Genomic DNA, 17525 nt, shown 5'->3' with positions numbered 1-17525 from the left:
CATTTTCACCAACCATGCATTAGGTAAAATATACGGTACACCCGTATGAGCGAATGAGTATGTACACATATAGCTAGGTACTAGACTGTCCCTCAGAATCGGACCAGCCGATGCTGAGACAAGACCAATAACAAACTAAGTATAAAGACAGATTATTGTAAGACGTCAAGCACTGTAAACTACTTGATCTTCTTGAGCTATTATCGAAAAAGATGTTAGCAGCTGGCTGTCGATTGCAAAAAAATGCATACCCTTTCAGTGTTACGGAATAGCCTGGCATCCAAGCCAACCGCTTTCTGCTCTATGTTGTCAATATGTTTGTTCTGACTCTCCAGCTCTTGGTTCATTGTCATTCCCAGAGCTTTCAGTCGTTTGGTCATGTCACCTATTTCATCCAAGTTGTCGTCTAATTCATCCTCGAGTTCATCGTCGGATGCAGTGGCTTCGAATTGAAAACGCTTCCTCTGCTCTTTCCTTGCTGCGAGCTGGTCAGCAGATCTATAACGCCCGCTGGCGCCAGTGCCAAGTAGCTCTTCATCACCATTACCACGGCCGTAACCTTGCGCGCGACCAATACGATCTTGAGTCTCGCGAACACGCATCATTGTTTGTTCCCTCTCCCCGCGCTCCTCTTCATATCGAGCTTGGATCTGAGTCTCCTGTGCAACTCGCTTCTTGTCTTTGTTGAAGACGATAACAGGCCTAAAAATGGAACGGTTGAGCTGCTTGAGTTCGTCGGTTTTGTCGTCAGCTCTCCTGGAATGTCCCTTAGCGACGTCCAAATGACGCTCGGTATTGGCCAATCGTTCTGTTTGTACATCAATTGTGAGTAGGGCGCCTGCCTAACTAAAGAGCCAAGATAGCTAACCTGACTGATCACCAAGTCTATTGAGCGTGTTACGAGCAGTCTCCTCAGCTTCCCTGGCAAGGCGAAGAGCGTTACGGGAAGAGTTGAGACTCTCCTGCTTGATGAAGCGTGTTTGTTTCTTAATACCCTCGACATCATCGTCGTTCTCTTCTCCGGGGGGAGGGTCTCTAAAACCTCCCTGCGGGCCGTCGGAAAAGCGACCAGAGCCAAAGGACTTCTGAGCGTTGTAGCCAGAAAAGAGCTCATTTCGGTCCTGGTCTACATTCGCCCCTCCACGGGTATAGACGTCTCCTACGTTTGTATTTCGGCTGTAGTTGTCTCTAATGGTGGAAGCACCATCGACGGAAGGGTAAGAAGATGATCTGCTGGCAGAAGGAAGTGGTGAGGAACTATTCCCCGAAGCCTGGCCAGCAGGTTCAACGGGAGGAATAGAAGTGTTCTTGCGCCAGAAGAAAGACATGAATTCGAAATAAGAGGGTAATGTGATGGAAGGGAAAATGAGAGGCTAGTCGAACGGATGATATTTATATATGTTCAAGGCTGTTCCCACATCAAGGTTCACCGGAAACTAAAAGCGGGAGCGGCAGTGATAATAATAGTTATCGGTGGCCGCTACATCTGGGCGTATCGTACTTGAGTATCAAGGGCATTATATCCACGTAATCCAGAGGCCAAAGTTATGGACATATTACAGTCTAGAGGTAGTCATGATAAAAGTAAAAATCGCGCCTCTCTAGTTACTATTTAGGAAATTGGAAGCAGATGTGTATCAGTCTTATAGCCTTGCTCAGTTCTATGAACCATTAGACTGCTTGTGATTTCTATCTTTCTTTCCCAGAATATCCTTCTTCTTCTTGCCCACAACAGTCACCCCCTTTCCAGCCTTCACGACACTTTTCAGTGCATCCTCCTTCTGCTTCTTGAGGCTACCACCCTTGTGCGCTCTCGCATACTTGTCGGTACTTAGATTGAGGGCGTCTCGTGTCTTTTTCTTGGCCTTTCTCTCCTTCCGACGCAGAGACTGCTTTTCAGCAGGAGTGAGTTCGCTTCTAGCGCGGAGAGTGGATGAAGAAGGCGCAAAGACCTCTTCAGGGGCAAGCATCGTGCTGACAGACTGAGTGGTTGGCAATGCAGACTCCATTGTGGCAGTAGACACGTTTGAAACCGTGGATATTGTAGCTTTCGGCTTATGAAAAATGGGAAGTTAGTGGAGTACGTAGACAGCGATGAGCATAAACATACCTGTTTCGGGGTAAAATGAGTGTTGCACAGAGCATCTAACTTGTAGCTGATGCTCTCCCAGAGCCTTTCTATTTCTTCATGCTCTTTTTTGAGCTTTCCATCACGATCATCCCCTTTGACACCGTCTGTTTGAGCGGCGACGTACTCATCCTCATATATCTGAGCCAAAGATTGCGTCGACTTCGTATCCTTCAAATCGAAGAAGCGAGAAGGAAGGAATGGTTTATCATCTAGAGGACGAATTCGTACAACGTCGTCGAACCGATTTTCGAGGATTCTGGCTTTGATTCGCTCTTCCAAGCTCTTGACGACCTCTTCGGTAATCACTGGAATTGCTTTCATCACCCGGTCGAACTCTAAGTCTTCTTCTAGTAGGGAATTCTGAGGTCTTGAACGTGAATCTGCTTCTCCCATGAGAACCCAATCCTTAGGCCCAACATTCTCCGTCTCGAGCTCTAATATTTGTCTTTTAAGAGCAGCCATTCGCTTTTCGTGAGTCGAAAGATCTTTGGAACGGATTAGTAACTAAAATGAAAACATTTGACAGGAATTTGCCTTTTTGTGGTTCTTCGTGTTCATCATCTGCAAACAAGTCGTCCTTTACCCGAGATATTGCGTCTCTCTGATGATCTGCAAAATGTTCTGAGCCGTCACCATCGTCCTCATCCTCCACCCCCATATCGGCATCTTCGTCCTCCGACGAACCGTCACCGGCCCATGCAATGTTTTCTTCCTCTTCTTCTTCTTCCTCCTCCTCCTCTTCCTCATCATCACCATACAGACCTGACAGTGGCAAATTCTTTCCTTGAGCCTTGATCTTCTTGACACGGACTTCATCACGAAACCGCACTGTTGTTGGCTTCAAAGGTTGTTTGGATTGCTTAGGTGGTTTGAAAAAGTCATTATAGTACAGCACTGAAAATCGATAGTAGTTAGCAAGTAAACACTGGAATATGGAAAGTTCTCATACTGTTACTATTATTTTCCGAATCCGAATCCTCCCCCTCTTGGAGATCGATAGGAGCAAACAGGTCTACCTCTTCTTCCGCGTATTCTTGATTCTCGTCATCAAGAATACCAGATGAAGCATTCTTGGCTTCGAATTGCTCCGTCTGAGAATTGAACGCATTCAGGTCAAAGAAACTATCGTCCAGTTCTGGGTGACCAGGACGAGCCCGCTTTCTGTTTTGAATGGAACTCTTACGAGTGATAACATCTCCCCTGTCGGATGAGGAGTCCCGCAACGCGACCTCTTCTTCGACGTTGTCATCTTCGCTGTCGATCGACCTATCGCCCTCTTCTTCTCCATCGTCGTCCAGGTCACTATCATCTTCGTCATCGTCGAATGCACCTTCGAGAACGAGCTCTTTCAAAGATTCATCCAAGCCGAGCTCAGCGAAATCAACATCCTCTCCACTTTTCATGCGTCTGATAGCTTCTTCTAATTTTTCGTCGAATTCTTCATCATCCTCCTCGTCATCCCCTTCTTCAAAGCCTGAATCTTCTTTTTCCAAGTCTTCCTCGTCAGGCTCCTTGTCCAAGATCTTATCCAAAACTTCACAGATATTGTTGGTCCGAAGATCTAGCTGAGACCAAATCTGATCATCATCCATACCCTCGATGAACAAGGAATCAACGGGCGTCGTTTTGAAAACGACTTCCAGAGAGAGAGGGTCAGGGCTTCGTTTTCGCTTCCGTGCTTGTGACCGCGTTTGCGGTGCCTCCGATGGGCTTACAGCAGCCAGGAGCGTCTCCAAATATGGTTTGCAAATGGTTTCCGATTGCACCGCTGAAGGAATACGGTTGGTGAAAAGATAGAATGATTATTGTTCATTCAACACTTACACAAATCGAAGACGAATTTAGCTGCTTGAAGAGCGGCATTTTGTGCATCGGAATTTCCTGAATAAAGGCTTTCGGGTTGTTTGTCAGCTGTCAGTGATAGTTGGTCAAGCAACGGAGCAGAAGATAGGACACTAGGCGCAGTGGACATCCTTCAACGTGAAGGCGTACTACTACTCAAATGCAGAATTTTTTTGAAAGCGCTCGATACCACGTGGAAGCTCAAGCGCTCATGAACGCCACAGTTCACACCGAAGCACCGACTCAAGCGAGATTACGCTGTACGCGTCTTTGGATCTAGCTACGATACGGAGACTTTGAAAGCATCCAGGAAGCACTTGCGCTGATTCTGCTCTCTGTCACGACCTAGGTAACGCAATTGAATTCCCAGGGTTTCTGTACCCGCCTTCTATATTTAATTCCCTGCTACGTGTCCTTCAGTTCGCCTTCAGTCTGCGGAATGAAAGTTGATCAAATTGACGAGGATCATCCTCTTGTACTCGAAATATCGAGTCTCAAGGCTGCTGTGAGCCGTTTCCAGGTACGAGATATTATTTCCTCTATTTCTCCCGAACTTAAAGTGATTGATACAGGATGAAGCTCACAGTGCATCTTTGAAGCTACAGCGCTTCTCTTTCGATGTTTCTGTGGCTCAAGATCGCGTTATAAAGCTTGAACGAGAAAACGCGCTCCTCAAAACTGAACTCGCTACTCTGCGAGCTAATCCTCATCCCGATTTATCACCCACCTCGCATCCAGCCGTGCTGCAATCGCAGGAGCTCACGCTATCCCTACGCCGGCTATCCGACAAGCTCTCCTTCACCGAACAGACCCTATTAGAGCGAACAACCGAGTTAACACATGTTGCGAGTGAATTAGCCAAGTCGAATCTCATAATTGAAGGCGCATATGCGTTGGCGGCTCGTACTAGAGGCCGGGAGGAAGATGGAAAGGTTCGTGAACGAGCATTGGAGATGAAGATCCAGGAACTGAAAGAAGAAGTCAAAATGGAGGACTTAGTGGTGAAACAGTATGCTGATCTTGTACGGTCCTTAGAAGGTAGGAACAGCTCAGTTAACGCTGAACCCACATCAATGCACAACAACAGCAGTGCTACTCTTGTAGACGGTATTTCCGAAGACAAAGTAGGCTTGCAGAAACTTTTTGCCGAGTTCTCTGCCCAATTCGAACCGCTTCAAGCCGAGGTGGAGAAGCTCAAGGGAGAGTTAGCTGTGACGAATATGCGATTAGAGGCTGAAAGGAAAGGAACCGAGGCGGATCACAAGCTTCTTGCGGCCGCCCAGAAAGAACTTCAAATACTCAAGATTGAGGACAAATCGGCTGCAGCCATGGTTTCGAGGTATATGTACGCATCGCTACCCTTACCCTTGACCCGCGGTTAGATGATATTCTGTGCACAGGAAGTTCTCTCAAGCATCGACCAACATGTTGCAGAACTCACTCAATACCCTCAAAACCCGACATTCTGCGACGATAGACACACTTTCAAATCAGCTAGCCAATCTTACCACACAGCTGCAGTCATCTCAGGCAACCTCGGACAAACTTCGCACTACTCTAGACGAGCTGGGCAAGGACATAATGCGAGAATCGTATGGACGAAGGAGGGAGATCGCACTACGACTGAAATTCGTTGTGCGCGAAGAGGCATTACAGGAAGCTCTGGGCAGATGGATCCGGAAAGGTAAAGAATTGCTCAATCAAGAACATGAACACATCTCCCGTCAATCTCTCGAGAAATTGCTTTCCGATGCTAGAGCGGTTTACGCAGTGCTTGACACCCCTTCCGCTTCAATATCACCTTTACCTCCGGTATCAGATCTCGAATATTCACCTTATTCGGCACCAACTGGCTCATTAGCTAGAATTATTGCCATAGAAGCATCGGTGAATTCACTTGCTGAAGAGTTACACCTTCAGATTTCTCGCAGACAGGAACTGGAATTAGCCGTCGCTACCAACGAGTCGCTTCCACCCGTACCGACAAAAGACAAGGCTCGTCTGGTGAATGGCTTAGCAAGGCCAGAGCGTCATTCTGTTGTGGAGGATTCCGACACTTCCGCACTCAATTCCGATGTCGGTCCTTACAAAGATCGGCAGCACTCAGAAGTGGTAGATGCTCATGAAGATTTCCCTTCTGAAATCGCACTTGAAGTCATTCCTTCACCATCTTCCGACTATAATGAGATACCTGATACCTCCACCAAGGAGGATCAGTTGATCACAGTAACAGAAGTCCAGTCCGTCGCACTGCCAGATATATCGGAAAACATTGATTCTGATTCGGCAGGCAAATATGAGCTTCCTGCCAACCCTCATGTGCCAACTACTCCTCCCTTCTTGGCGGAAGAGACCTCCAATATCTCAGCCTCATCTGACTTCGCGCAGGATATGGTGAAGCCCGATTCCGGAGTTGTCGCGTCACAATCGCTCATAGCGGAGCTCAATCATGTCAGTCATCGCTACGACGACTTGCAGCGAGCGTTCCGAGACTGTCATTTAGCGTTGCAAGAACTCAGGAAGACGTTGTCGTCCACGATAATTTCAGACAATGTCACCGGAACATCGATACACACCGTTAACGGAATCTCATCCCAAATCTATCAAGCTGCCATTGAGCGTTTAGATAATTACAATGAAGACGCAAGAGTTGAGCTGGAGATAAGGGCTGCCGACGAGGCTTTGCTTGCACAAGGTTACCAAACAATGTTGTCCGTATCTGAATCTCACGATCTATCGAATGTTTCTTCGTCGAATCCATCATATGCATTGGCGCATTCATTATCTCAGGACCTCCACCAAGACTTAGAGCCCTCAGCAGGCGAACTGGAAGCCCAGATACGTGGCTTCATTTCTGGTGCAGATCTGAATATTCAACGCGCTCGGCAAAGTCTTTCTCGAAAACTCGCGGATGTCCAGAACGACATAGCGGTTCTCAAGCGCGCAATGCATGATCCCGACGCATTCGGGCTTCCTTCGCCTGCAACAGCCCCCATTGAGGATGGCACGAATAATGGTCTTAACGGAAATTCTGGCTGGACGTCATGGATACGAGGGACATCCGCTCGACCTGCTAGTCCTTCGCCGGCACAGACATTTGGTCATGTCATGACTAACCCTAGGTTAAAACATTCATCTTCTTTCCACCAAGACCTAGCTCCGAGAAGGCGCGGATCAGTCACAACCTCACAACAAATGCATCCGTTCGCGAATTTGGATTTACGCGTTTCAATGCCAGCTTTATCGTCTCCCTTGTCTTCGGCAAGGTCGGCGGTCTTCTCCCCGCCTGGATTAGATTGGAATGGGCCCAGAACAAGAACGGTCTCAACAATGAACATGCTCGGACTGGGTACAGCAAGATCTGGTACTGGAGGAAGTTCCCGCCCACAAGCATCTTCAACCTCCGAGGAAGAAGGAAAGGAGGATTCAGATGATGATGTAGAGTGATACTAGCAGCGTCAGATCGTATATACTTTTACCTATGTGCCGCTAGCTTACAATACTTTCAGGAATACGAGAATATTACATATCACAATTCGGTCAATGTCATTGTCCTGTCATGTCTAGACATGTAGTTGAAGCCACGTGAACCTCTCAAATCCCGCTGCCAGTCACAACAGTACTAGTGACGGCTCACCCATTCCAAGTCCAGTAGCATCAATCGTGACCTGATGCAGCGTTACCCTACACTCTCATGGACACCTCCAAGTCAGGCCATTGGGAATCTCGGATACCGACTCTGGACAAGCTTGGGGTCAAAGACCTTGGACAAATTGATGAATTGAAGATCGCACAGGATTGGTTTCAGGTATTCTCGTCGTATGTCACAGCTGGAAACGTGGAAGAAATCGTTGGTCTCTTCTGTGATGATTCTTTGTGGCGTGACTTGCTTGCGTTGACCTGGAATATGAGGACCTTCGATGGATCTTCCAAAATCAGGACTTTCCTGAGAGATCGAATTCCACACGTCCATATGCAAGGCTTCAAGCTCAAAGAGTTTGTGCGCCTACAGAAACCTTTCCCCGACTTGACCTGGATTGTCGGAATGTTCGAGTTCGAAACTGGCACTGGGATGTGTTCTGGCGTTTTCCGCCTCGTTCCAACAGCTGAAGGTCCCTGGAAGGCGTACACAATTTTCACGGTACTTGAATCCCTCAAGGGCTTCCCGGAAAAGATTGGAGCACTTCGTGACCCTTCTGCTCTCACTGGACGGCAGTGGAGGGAGAAGCGGGATCGTGAGATTGCCGTTGAAGACGGTGACCCTGCGGTGCTCATCGTCGGGGGTGGGCAGAGCGCCCTTCAGCTTGCCGCCCGTCTCAAGTTCCTTGACATCCCCTCGCTAATAATAGAGAAAGATGCCCGTGTCGGGGATGTATGGCGCAACCGGTATGATGCATTGTCACTGCATTTTCCTGTTTGTAAGTTCTGTGGTGTTTATCAATATCACTTTCCTGACGTTCTTACCAGGGAATGACCATATGCCCTATATTCCGTAAGTCCAAGAATAATTGGATATCCTTTACTAACCACTCACTATCTAGATTTCCTCCCACTTGGCCATTGTATACACCATCATTGAAGGTCTGTTACGCCTTTGTTCCGTTTACAGATTGCTCATACCCGGGGATAAGATGGCCGATTGGCTCGAGAGCTATGCGACAACACTGGAGCTCAATATCTGGACCTCGTCTACTGTCATTGGGGCAACCCAGGACACTGACAACAAATGGAGGGTTCGTGTGCATCGGGATAATGGCAGTGAACGTGTATTTAGAGTGAACCATCTCAGTGGGTCATATCGACTTTGCTAGCAATTCTCAAAACTAACTAATGCTTCAGTTATCGCTACTGGGCTTGGCGACGGTATTCCTACCATACCCAACATACCGAACTCTGTGAACGGAACTTTCTTACCGTGACCTGCAGAAACTGACTTCAATACTTAGGCACTGTTCGAGGGAGTAGTCGAACACTCAGCACGGTATAGAAGAGCTTCTGATTACCAGGGAAAGAAGGTCATCGTCATTGGAGCAGGCAATGCAGGTGAGATAATGCTCGACATTGGCAGAATCGTGCATATTCTGACTTCATAGAAGGTCATGACGTTGCGTCTGATTTGGCCAGAGCTGGCAACGGTAAGATGTCTTTTAAAGATTCTGGTGTCCATATCGATCATATAGTTTTCAATCAGATGTGACTATGTTTCAAAGAAGCTCAACCTTTGTCATGAATCTCGACAAAGGGTGGAAGTTCATTGGTGGCGGTATGTGTACAACTCTATTTTCTCTTTGTATTATCCACTGAACTCTCCCATAGCATTGTATAGTGAAGACGGTCCACCGGTTGACATAGCTGATCGGTTATCGCAGTCATTGCCCCATCTTCTGCTTGAAGGCGGAATGGCGCAGCGTACGGCACAAGCGATAGTGGATGACCAGAAGTCAGACATTCCTCTGTGTAAGATTCTCGAAATTAACGAGTGTCATTAGAGAACACCTGGATAAGTTGATGAAATCTGGATTCCGCATCAACAAAGGAATCAAAGATGCAGGTGTGCTCCTTCAGTTGAAGGAGAAATCAGGTGGCCATTATTTTGGTAAGAGACTCTATCATGATTGAGCTATATTGAAATGTTGCTCATGATGATCAAGATACTGGAGGGAGCCAGCTCATAATTGACGGAAAGATCAAAGTGAAGAATGACAGTCAGATCAAATCGTACTATCCAGGAGGACTGGAGTTCGAAGATGGCAGCAAGGTCGAAGCCGACGTGATCATCTGTGCCACTGGGTGAGTATTGTGGTCATCCGACAGCATACAATCCACGTTGAATACTTTCACAGTGTTGGTGATATGCGTAACTCAATCCATCGAATATGCGGCGAAGAAGTCGGAAATTCATTCCCCCCGCTTCTCGGTGTAAACGCAGAAGGCGAGCTGAATTTTTCCATTGCCCTTCCCCGTCCTGGACTACGGATGATGGTCGGTAAGTGCCATCAAAATTTATACATGGTGTTCTGTAATAAATCTGGAATTTTCGCATAAAGGCTCCTTGCAGTTGAATCGTTTCTACTCCAAGTTAGTGGCCTTGCGTGAGTGTTCTCTTTATAGAGGATTTCACAATTTCAACGATGTTTCGGTAACAGAAATTCAAGGCATTGAGAGAAAGATCATCGATTGGGATTCGCGTTACTAACGGTAGTCATTGGGTAGAAGACCTTGTATTATCACTTACGGATGAATGAAGATACATAGTATTAGAACCGATTATCAATTAACGGAGGATGATTTAGAGGGAACATGCGTACGAACAACGTTATTTTACTCATTATGTACTTTGACTACAAAGTGGAAGCTTGCCAGGGGGACTGGCAAGCAACACTGAATAAAGACTCACGAGATCAGGCGAGTAAACAGGCTGCTGTTACAGGCAAGTAATCTCGATTGAGAGAGAGAGAGAAAGATATGTGAGAGATGATGGTGGTACCAAGTCAAGTGTCGAGGATGTAGGTACTCTATACATATAGTCAGGAGTAAGACTAGTAGGAGACGCGTCGGTATGAATGTAGGAAACACGTGGTCGTGCTTCTACAAAGTGTCGACTCAGAGGTAAAAGAAATCGTTTTTATTTTCCGAAAAAAGATCATTTCACAGGAATTCCCGTCTCGGCGCAGAATTTTACCGCAATTTTCCTCGAATCCTGAAGGAACTCTATATTGGGTCACGAATGTGAACGAAGAGCACGGCTCAAAACTTTCGTGAAGGGTTCTGCAGGGTTCTGCCGCCTGCGCATCTTTCATAATCGGCCGACCGTCTTCAAACACCCTGTTTCAACTACTTTCCTCTATACTTGTACATTACCATCCCTAGTTGCTATACACTCAGATACTTTCTGAGGAGATGGTTGACCAGAAAAAGAACAAGACAGTACAAAAGCAATATAATTCAATCACGTAACAAAGTTCCGTACCAGCCCCGTACCCGACCATTGTTCTTTCTTTTGTTTACAATTCGGTCCCCAAATTCCTCCAAATACATTGTAGGCGACTATTTAAGACTATGGATGTTTTCAAGAATCCATATCCTCCTGCCTTTTCTCTTATTTCTGTCTGCTTTCGCGACATTTTTTTTCTATTTTCACGACCATTAGAATAAGCCCGCAAGTCGAGCCTTCACAATCCAATCCTTACGACCTTCATTCTTCACATCGGAAATCATGATTGCAGGCCTCTCTAAAGCCATTACCCTCTACCTGGCACCTGTGTTGTCCCTCACGGCCATTTTGTTATCCTTGTTTGCGTTCCTTGCGCCCGTGGTTATGCTTAACGACCGCGTTTCGCTGCTGACCGTCTCTCCATCGACTGTTTTAACTCAGACTAATGGTCCGAGTGTCGATGGTGCTAGCGTATTTCTTGGAGCTCTTGGTATGTGGTTCGCGTCGTTGAAGCGTCTTTTATTTGAATAATATAACTTCCACTAGGCTCTTGTTCAAGATCGGACAATGCTGCTCTTATTAACTGTACAGCACCATCGCTGTCACCTGTATATGGTGTGTAGCTTTTGGTTCCCGAGATACGGAGATGTTTGACTTTCGCGAACAGACCTTTCTGTCCTTCCTTCGAACGCCCCGCAACTTACTCTCACTGCCCCTCCATCGAGCTCTCCTGCGTTCATCGCAGTCTCCTTGGCTTTCTCCATTGTGTTTTTCATTACATTTACCATGATTTCATTACGACACAAAATGGGTGCAAAGCTTGGTGCCGTGTTCGAGAAGCCTGCAATCCAACGATTCTCTGCTTGGATCGGATTTTTTGGATTTTTCATTGGTCTCACAGCCTTCCTTATCCTTAGGATGCTGATGGGAAAATCGGTTGACGATTTCAACAATGGCATTGTATCTTTGGGCTCAGGAGGTCCCCAACTAGTCGCCAGCAGCGGTAACGGTTTCACAAGTGAGTACTTTGCTTAACTGATCCTTGAATAAAGCCTGATTATGTACCTTTAGTGATCTGGGTGGCATACGCGTTCTATGCGGTCCCCGTCATTGCGTCCATGGCCAAAATCAACGTTACACAGACAAAAGCTTGAGCGGTGATTTGCTAGATGCATTCACCTCTCTGCAATCATGACTTTTCATTACTCTTTCTTGGGACTTACAACGGACCTGATTTATTTGTAGAAGCGGTATGTATATCCAGACCATAATATTTGTACTTAGCAAGCAATCACTACGTCGGCAGTCGCTAATAACGGCTGGGATTTACAAAGGGAAATCTGAGTCAAAACTTTGATTTCCCATCTGTGCTTTTGATGTATTGATCTTCCGGCAATGACTTGATTTCTCGGCTCATCATTGATAATCTTTCCCATAGATAATTAATAATCTTTCCCATAGATAATTGATAATCTTTCCCGTAGATAATTGATAATCTTTCCCATTGATGATTGATGATCTTTCACATCTGAACAAAATTTTATTTCCCGGTTCGCGAAAGTGAATGCCCGACTTCTGAGCCACTGCAAATACTAGTCTGAGGGTATCATGCAATCAAAAAATTAAAGAGCAGGACACTGTGCTAGCCGTGATATGCCCTTACAGTCACAGTCACTCCGTTTATTTTGCTCGTCCTATTCTCCGAGGTGCCTTGCTGGATCAAACCCACGTTAGCGGTGATGATTTCCTTTGCAGTTTAGACAACGTTCTCCTTCGATGGTTATAACTAGATTTTTTCTGTGTCACCATTTCCTATCGTAAATTTCTAAACCAACGCGACAAATTCTTACTCTCGCACTGTGGCAGGTTCCTCTTCACTGAATTTTGTAAGGAGATACCGCCTCTCAATAGTTCTGGACAGTGGCTCAAAAGTCGGGCATTTACTTTTGCGAACCGGGAAATAAAATTTTGTTCAGATGTGAAAGATCATCAATCATCAATGGGAAAGATTATCAATTATCTACGGGAAAGATTATCAATTATCTATGGGAAAGATTATTAATCATCTATGAGAAAGATTATTAATTATCTATGGGAAAGATTATCAATGATGAGCCGAGAAATCAAGTCATTGCCGGAAGATCAATACATCAAAAGCACAGATGGGAAATCAAAGTTTTGACTCAGATTTCCCTTTGTAAATCCCAGCCGTTATTAGCGACTGCCGACGTAGTGAATGGAGATACTTCAAAGATTCTTCATGGACAAATTGGACAGTCTCATGTTTTCATCACTGTACAGCACCCTCTGCAAATCTTCAAGGGATGTGCATCAATGAAGTTACGAAGGTAGTAACTTAGCAAGGACAAAAGCGTAAACAAAACTCGAAAGCCAACACTATAGATACAACAGATTCTAGTCATACAAGAAGTCCTTTGCAGATATAAGCAGAGACACGTAGTTAGATGTTTCCTATACCGTCGAAGAAATATATAGCACCATCCCCGTCGCCACTGTCAAGAGAAAATTCAGCAACTCAAAACTGGTTGCAAGAAAATAAAAAGAACCCACACGACAAGTTCATGTTCGCTTTGAAAGCGATCACCAATAGCAAAATATCCCACATCGGCATTAACTTGAGCAATAATTCTACCTTGTTCTGTGATGCGGGGTGCCCAATGAGGCTGCCAAAGCCGAACACAGCCTGGTGTAGCACTATGAGCAACATCATCCATTCGCAGAGTTAATACACAAACCATCTGGCCCGCCGGTCACCAAGCCTAAACGATTTTGGTGTAAAATCCTCCATTCCATGTGAGTTATCCCATAGGATTCATTTCCAGGAGAGACAAGAGAAGAGCCATCGTGTGCAAAGTCGTAGAGTACCTCATCCATAAAACGCGAGTCGTACAGAAGAGTACTACCATTCAGTCTCCCGATCGCAAGATAAATGCCATCTGGGCTAAATGATGCACACTTGACTTCCGATGACTCCAATTCGATCTGGTGGGTAACCTCTGCTTGGTGTCGGCCATCCCTGCGCCGTACGTCGTATATCCGGAGGGTTCTTTGATAGTCGGATTGATTTTCATTCTCAACCATGCCGTCGTCATTCTTCTTGACAGTGACAATCGCAACCCTTTCGCCTGAAAAAATAAGTAATCATTAAATCATCGATGATGAGAATAAAGTGACACTGACCGAAATCATCCACTGCCATAGCATCCCCGTCTTCATCGAGGTCAAATTGGAAGGACTCTGCTCTTCGAGACGCATCGAATGCCTTGTGATACCCAACACCTGAATCGTCCCCACAAGACTCCGATGATGCAAATAGCAGCGAATCGGTAAGTCCACATCCCCATTTTAGAGATCCAGCTCGAATCCCTTCTCGAAGCGTCAAAGTTAGCTCATAAGAATCCCAACCCAGCCTCTCAGAGTGCAGAAGAACCTGGCTATGCATAACGAGGTCAGATATTACGAAGGTTCAGAAGGAAACGAACATACCGGCCGGAGACAGCAAACATCCCTCCGCCAGGCTTCACAGCAATGTCAATTGGTTGTAAACCAGGTGTCTTCTTATATCCGCGACCTGGACACAAAATTGTGGGACAAAAGGTATCTACAGCCCCAAGCAAGTACTTACGTGAAGATGAAGGGAATTGAGAATATGATCCATCTGCTGACTGCTGCCACATTTTGAGTTTGTAATCATTGCCAGTGGTGACCACTATGTGGTCTTTTGTCTGATCATAATCGTCGCCGTGTTGCATCGTTGGACATATCGCTACATCGTTCACTGTGTAGTGCTTCGGAAACGGCGCTGGAAGCCAGTTAGAGAATGTTCATGACATAAAGTAGCTGCATACATTGTCGAGAGTGACCATCTAGAACGTGATGTTCTGAATCTTTCCATGCAATAAATGTTCCTGGGCGATTATAAGAATTTTCGGTCTCTAAGGGCTCAAAAATGAGATAGACGGTTTGAATAAGGTGAGTGAGTGAGCTTACCCCCAGGTTCATCAGGATAGCCTCCAACAACGGAGCTAGCAACGAATGTGTAATTTTTATGTTGCACTATCTTGTTGATCGCTGTGAGAAGACCTATCAGCAGATTCAAAGCATAAGCACGCTAATACTTGCCGCCTGCCGACGTTTTGAAGGTAGATGGAGCAGGAGATCGCATTCGATTCAGACGAGCGAGAGAGTCTGCATCCACAAGACGAAAGGAGTCGAAAGGTCGCTTTGCCCTGCCTTTACTACGCCGGAGCAATTCAATTGTCTGAAATGGCTCATGAGGAATGAACTAAACATATGCAACAAATACATACAAGTTGAAGCGAATGAAGTTTGTTGGAATTTGCCGCAATGTTAACCGCTTGTGAGCGCCCAGTACTATAGTGGATATGGTCGCGAGAAGATGAGAAACGAGGAGGATCATCTATATGCAGGTTGTCGAAATTTGGCAATAATTCTTCTTGCGCCATCGATTTAGGGACGAAAGGCTTCCACTAGCATTTGTATGAGAACAGAAAACAAGAGGGGAAGGCAGTGAACGCACAATACGATGGTCATCTAAAGATGGGGCAGCTTGATGGTACATTTCCTCCTCTTCTAATTCTTGCTCTTCTCGACTTCGATCTTGATCCTTCTCATCATCAGTACTATCATATGAAACATCTTGACCTATATCCATATCTTCATGATCAACTGCGGCTGCGAATCCTACCCCGTCAGATGGGTCTATATTATGATCACACAGTGCATTGGATGCTAGCTGCCTGACCGTCGTTTCCAGACGACTGGACGAAGCCACTATTTCGGAAAAGATAGAGACAGTGTTTGACGTCTTTCTCTTCTTCTAGTGTGAGTATGAGGACATCAGAAACAGAATTTCTTCTAATCCGTGAATTCGTACTTTGGGAGGTGGAGGTGGCAGATAATCTTCAATTATTTCGATACCATCGTCTTCTACTATCTCAATAATATCATCGTCTGAGTCGATATTGATTGGGGTTTGGGAGGGTGTAGGCAGGTGGTGTGTGTGCGAAAAATTTCTCCTGGAGGTTGAACTGTGCTATTGGAAGCGGTCAGATAGTAAAGAGGTTAATCCAAGGAACATACCTCGCGTCTAGGATCTATCCTCAACTGAGATGCAGGATAACGAGGATGAGTTCTGCGTGAAGTAATGAAGCCTCCAACAGCATTACCGACCTTAGTGACCACTTACTGAATTGGCTCGGATACGCAAAATCCATCTGTCTCAATGGTTGGCTTGCGAGTCTGGATCTGTTCTAATTCTCTCTGGCGAGCTTCTTCTAGCCTCCTCTTCTGTTTCCTAGAGCTATTTGGTAGAGCTGTTCTCGAGAACAAGTCTTCAAAGTACATGCCAATATGTGAATTGCTGGGATAGAAGGGTTGCATCACGCGTGTCAGAAGAATCGATATTTAGACGCGCTACTACATAATATTTATTTGCTTCAAGCGTAATCAGCAGTGTACATCATGAATTGCAGAATGGAAAGCAGTACATATAAAGCGCGGTAGATACATCAGAAAGCCTCGTACTCTGGCTGCTGGGCCTGGTAGGTAGCCGCCTCAGCAGGAGCGTAGGCTTCTTCTTCCTGTTGTACTGGAGGAGCAACAAGGACCGCAGGCCGTTGTTCAGATGTCGGTTCCGAAACGATTTTGTCAATCGGGGGCTCAAGGATCACCACTGAGTCAGGAAGAGGTTTACGAGGACCGATGTTGCCATCAGGGTCCGAGCCCTTCATGCTGAAAAATCAAGAATCAGGATGAAAAGAAATAATGTTGCCCGACAAATTGCACATACATTTTAACCTTGATACCGAGCACACCCTGCTTAAGCAGGACGTGACGAACGGCAGAATCAACAAAGTCAACAGCTGGTTGACCTGAGTGGATCATGAAACCATCTGTGAATTTCATGGATTTTGCACGAGCAGCACGGATCTTCCCAGAGACGATAACTTCACAACCTTTGGCGTTGGACTCCATGACGAAACGGAGAACACCATAGCATGCACTGCAGACGGTTTTCTTGAGTTATTTTGCGAAAAAATTATCTTCCAAATCATTTACGCACCGACGGACAGCAAGACCACCGAGCAGCTTGTATCTCAAGCTCTCGCACTGTGCGATGGCAGAGAGACCACGGTATTGAACTTTCTCAGCGTAAAGCTCGAGAGAGTTCTCGGGGAACTTGAAACGTTTTTGAACGAGAGAAGTCAGCTCACGAATGCGGCGTCCTTTCTCTCCAAGAACCTCCTGCGTGTGTGTAGCACGGATGATAATCTAGCATGACGATTATGAGAATCTTCTTGTTCAAGGTCGACTATATTCTGCCTCACCTCGGTACGGGCGTGAGTGACGCGGACATCACAGCCAGAATAACCCTCCTCAGCAAGCTCACGGGTAAAGAACTCGTTGAGTTCAGCACGGAAGACACCATCGGCAACAAACTTTCTCTTTTTGCTGATCTGGGCGGCCATTTTTGTGGTGGTTGTTTGAAGTCTTGTAAAGAGAAGATCTTAACCACCAAATCGATACAGATGATAAGTATTACCTTGCTGAGCTGGTGAGTGCTTGGTGAGCGTG

At 46.0% G+C, this 17525-nt stretch overlaps 7 protein-coding genes across 7 annotated transcripts; 3 read left to right on the top strand and 4 right to left on the bottom strand.

Annotated features, from left to right (window-relative positions):
• Position 1: 1 nt before the first annotated feature.
• On the bottom strand, positions 2–1475 carry C8R40DRAFT_1243920 (uncharacterized protein). Its single transcript, XM_046233598.1, has 3 exons — positions 869–1475; positions 252–808; positions 2–197 (listed from the first exon to the last, which is right to left on the bottom strand). The coding sequence occupies exons 1-3, from the start codon at positions 1326–1328 to the stop codon at positions 180–182; spliced, it is 1035 nt and encodes a 344-aa protein (XP_046091787.1). The 5' UTR covers positions 1329–1475; the 3' UTR covers positions 2–179.
• Positions 1476–4164, bottom strand: C8R40DRAFT_1139713 (U3 small nucleolar ribonucleoprotein complex, subunit Mpp10). The gene is made up of 5 exons (XM_046229464.1): positions 3956–4164; positions 3081–3899; positions 2666–3025; positions 2111–2616; positions 1476–2054 (listed from the first exon to the last, which is right to left on the bottom strand). The coding sequence occupies exons 1-5, from the start codon at positions 4101–4103 to the stop codon at positions 1662–1664; spliced, it is 2226 nt and encodes a 741-aa protein (XP_046091786.1). The 5' UTR covers positions 4104–4164; the 3' UTR covers positions 1476–1661.
• Positions 4165–4412: 248 nt separating this feature from the next.
• C8R40DRAFT_1165632 (uncharacterized protein) lies at positions 4413–7420 on the top strand (the record flags this gene model as incomplete). Its single annotated transcript, XM_046230726.1, has 3 exons — positions 4413–4493; positions 4546–5312; positions 5374–7420. The coding sequence occupies 3 exons, from the start codon at positions 4413–4415 to the stop codon at positions 7418–7420; spliced, it is 2895 nt and encodes a 964-aa protein (XP_046091785.1).
• A 64-nt stretch (positions 7421–7484) lies between these two features.
• C8R40DRAFT_1081359 (uncharacterized protein) lies at positions 7485–10286 on the top strand. Its single transcript, XM_046227141.1, has 14 exons — positions 7485–8391; positions 8441–8465; positions 8515–8554; positions 8605–8761; positions 8813–8868; positions 8920–9016; positions 9070–9108; positions 9165–9236; positions 9290–9413; positions 9463–9569; positions 9625–9763; positions 9817–9959; positions 10021–10065; positions 10120–10286. The coding sequence occupies exons 1-14, from the start codon at positions 7668–7670 to the stop codon at positions 10167–10169; spliced, it is 1818 nt and encodes a 605-aa protein (XP_046091784.1). The 5' UTR covers positions 7485–7667; the 3' UTR covers positions 10170–10286.
• A 695-nt stretch (positions 10287–10981) lies between these two features.
• C8R40DRAFT_273394 (uncharacterized protein) lies at positions 10982–12124 on the top strand. Its single transcript, XM_046234558.1, has 4 exons — positions 10982–11397; positions 11454–11522; positions 11575–11925; positions 11979–12124. The coding sequence occupies exons 1-4, from the start codon at positions 11190–11192 to the stop codon at positions 12059–12061; spliced, it is 711 nt and encodes a 236-aa protein (XP_046091783.1). The 5' UTR covers positions 10982–11189; the 3' UTR covers positions 12062–12124.
• A 949-nt stretch (positions 12125–13073) lies between these two features.
• On the bottom strand, positions 13074–15491 carry C8R40DRAFT_1081355 (uncharacterized protein). The gene is made up of 10 exons (XM_046227140.1): positions 15239–15491; positions 15051–15189; positions 14919–14999; positions 14777–14863; positions 14554–14730; positions 14415–14499; positions 14109–14362; positions 13664–14053; positions 13479–13611; positions 13074–13420 (listed from the first exon to the last, which is right to left on the bottom strand). The coding sequence occupies exons 1-10, from the start codon at positions 15392–15394 to the stop codon at positions 13369–13371; spliced, it is 1554 nt and encodes a 517-aa protein (XP_046091782.1). The 5' UTR covers positions 15395–15491; the 3' UTR covers positions 13074–13368.
• Positions 15492–16459: 968 nt separating this feature from the next.
• On the bottom strand, positions 16460–17419 carry C8R40DRAFT_1034082 (40S ribosomal protein S3; the record flags this gene model as incomplete). Its single annotated transcript, XM_046223392.1, has 4 exons — positions 16460–16682; positions 16741–16953; positions 17014–17222; positions 17279–17419. 4 exons carry the CDS (start codon positions 17417–17419, stop codon positions 16460–16462), a joined length of 786 nt encoding a protein of 261 aa, XP_046091781.1.
• Between the last annotated feature and the right edge of the window lie 106 nt (positions 17420–17525).

Source organism: Lentinula edodes (genome assembly GCF_021015755.1).
Source record: "Lentinula edodes strain Le(Bin) 0899 ss11 chromosome Unknown C8R40scaffold_2, whole genome shotgun sequence".
Taxonomy (NCBI): Eukaryota; Fungi; Basidiomycota; class Agaricomycetes; order Agaricales; family Omphalotaceae; genus Lentinula; species Lentinula edodes.
This window is presented reverse-complemented; position numbering and strand designations above follow the sequence as displayed.

Coding starts and splice junctions, on each gene's coding strand:
- C8R40DRAFT_1081355 (XM_046227140.1), bottom strand. CDS start 15,394: ATGGCGCAAGAAGAATTATTGCCAAATTTCGACAACCTGCATATAGAT. Junction 14,864..14,918: donor CTATCCTGATGAACCTGGGG/GTAAGCTCACTC, acceptor TTGAGCCCTTAG/AGACCGAAAATTCTTATAAT. Junction 13,421..13,478: donor AGCGAACATGAACTTGTCGT/GTGGGTTCTTTT, acceptor TTCTCTTGACAG/TGGCGACGGGGATGGTGCTA.
- C8R40DRAFT_1081359 (XM_046227141.1), top strand. CDS start 7,668: ATGGACACCTCCAAGTCAGGCCATTGGGAATCTCGGATACCGACTCTG. Junction 8,555..8,604: donor TGTATACACCATCATTGAAG/GTCTGTTACGCC, acceptor CCCGGGGATAAG/ATGGCCGATTGGCTCGAGAG. Junction 9,017..9,069: donor CATTGGAGCAGGCAATGCAG/GTGAGATAATGC, acceptor ACTTCATAGAAG/GTCATGACGTTGCGTCTGAT.
- C8R40DRAFT_1243920 (XM_046233598.1), bottom strand. CDS start 1,328: ATGTCTTTCTTCTGGCGCAAGAACACTTCTATTCCTCCCGTTGAACCT. Junction 809..868: donor TAGACTTGGTGATCAGTCAG/GTTAGCTATCTT, acceptor ATGTACAAACAG/AACGATTGGCCAATACCGAG.
- C8R40DRAFT_1139713 (XM_046229464.1), bottom strand. CDS start 4,103: ATGTCCACTGCGCCTAGTGTCCTATCTTCTGCTCCGTTGCTTGACCAA. Junction 3,900..3,955: donor TAAATTCGTCTTCGATTTGT/GTAAGTGTTGAA, acceptor GTATTCCTTCAG/CGGTGCAATCGGAAACCATT. Junction 2,617..2,665: donor ACACGAAGAACCACAAAAAG/GCAAATTCCTGT, acceptor TCCGTTCCAAAG/ATCTTTCGACTCACGAAAAG.
- C8R40DRAFT_273394 (XM_046234558.1), top strand. CDS start 11,190: ATGATTGCAGGCCTCTCTAAAGCCATTACCCTCTACCTGGCACCTGTG. Junction 11,398..11,453: donor CGTATTTCTTGGAGCTCTTG/GTATGTGGTTCG, acceptor AACTTCCACTAG/GCTCTTGTTCAAGATCGGAC. Junction 11,926..11,978: donor CAGCGGTAACGGTTTCACAA/GTGAGTACTTTG, acceptor ATGTACCTTTAG/TGATCTGGGTGGCATACGCG.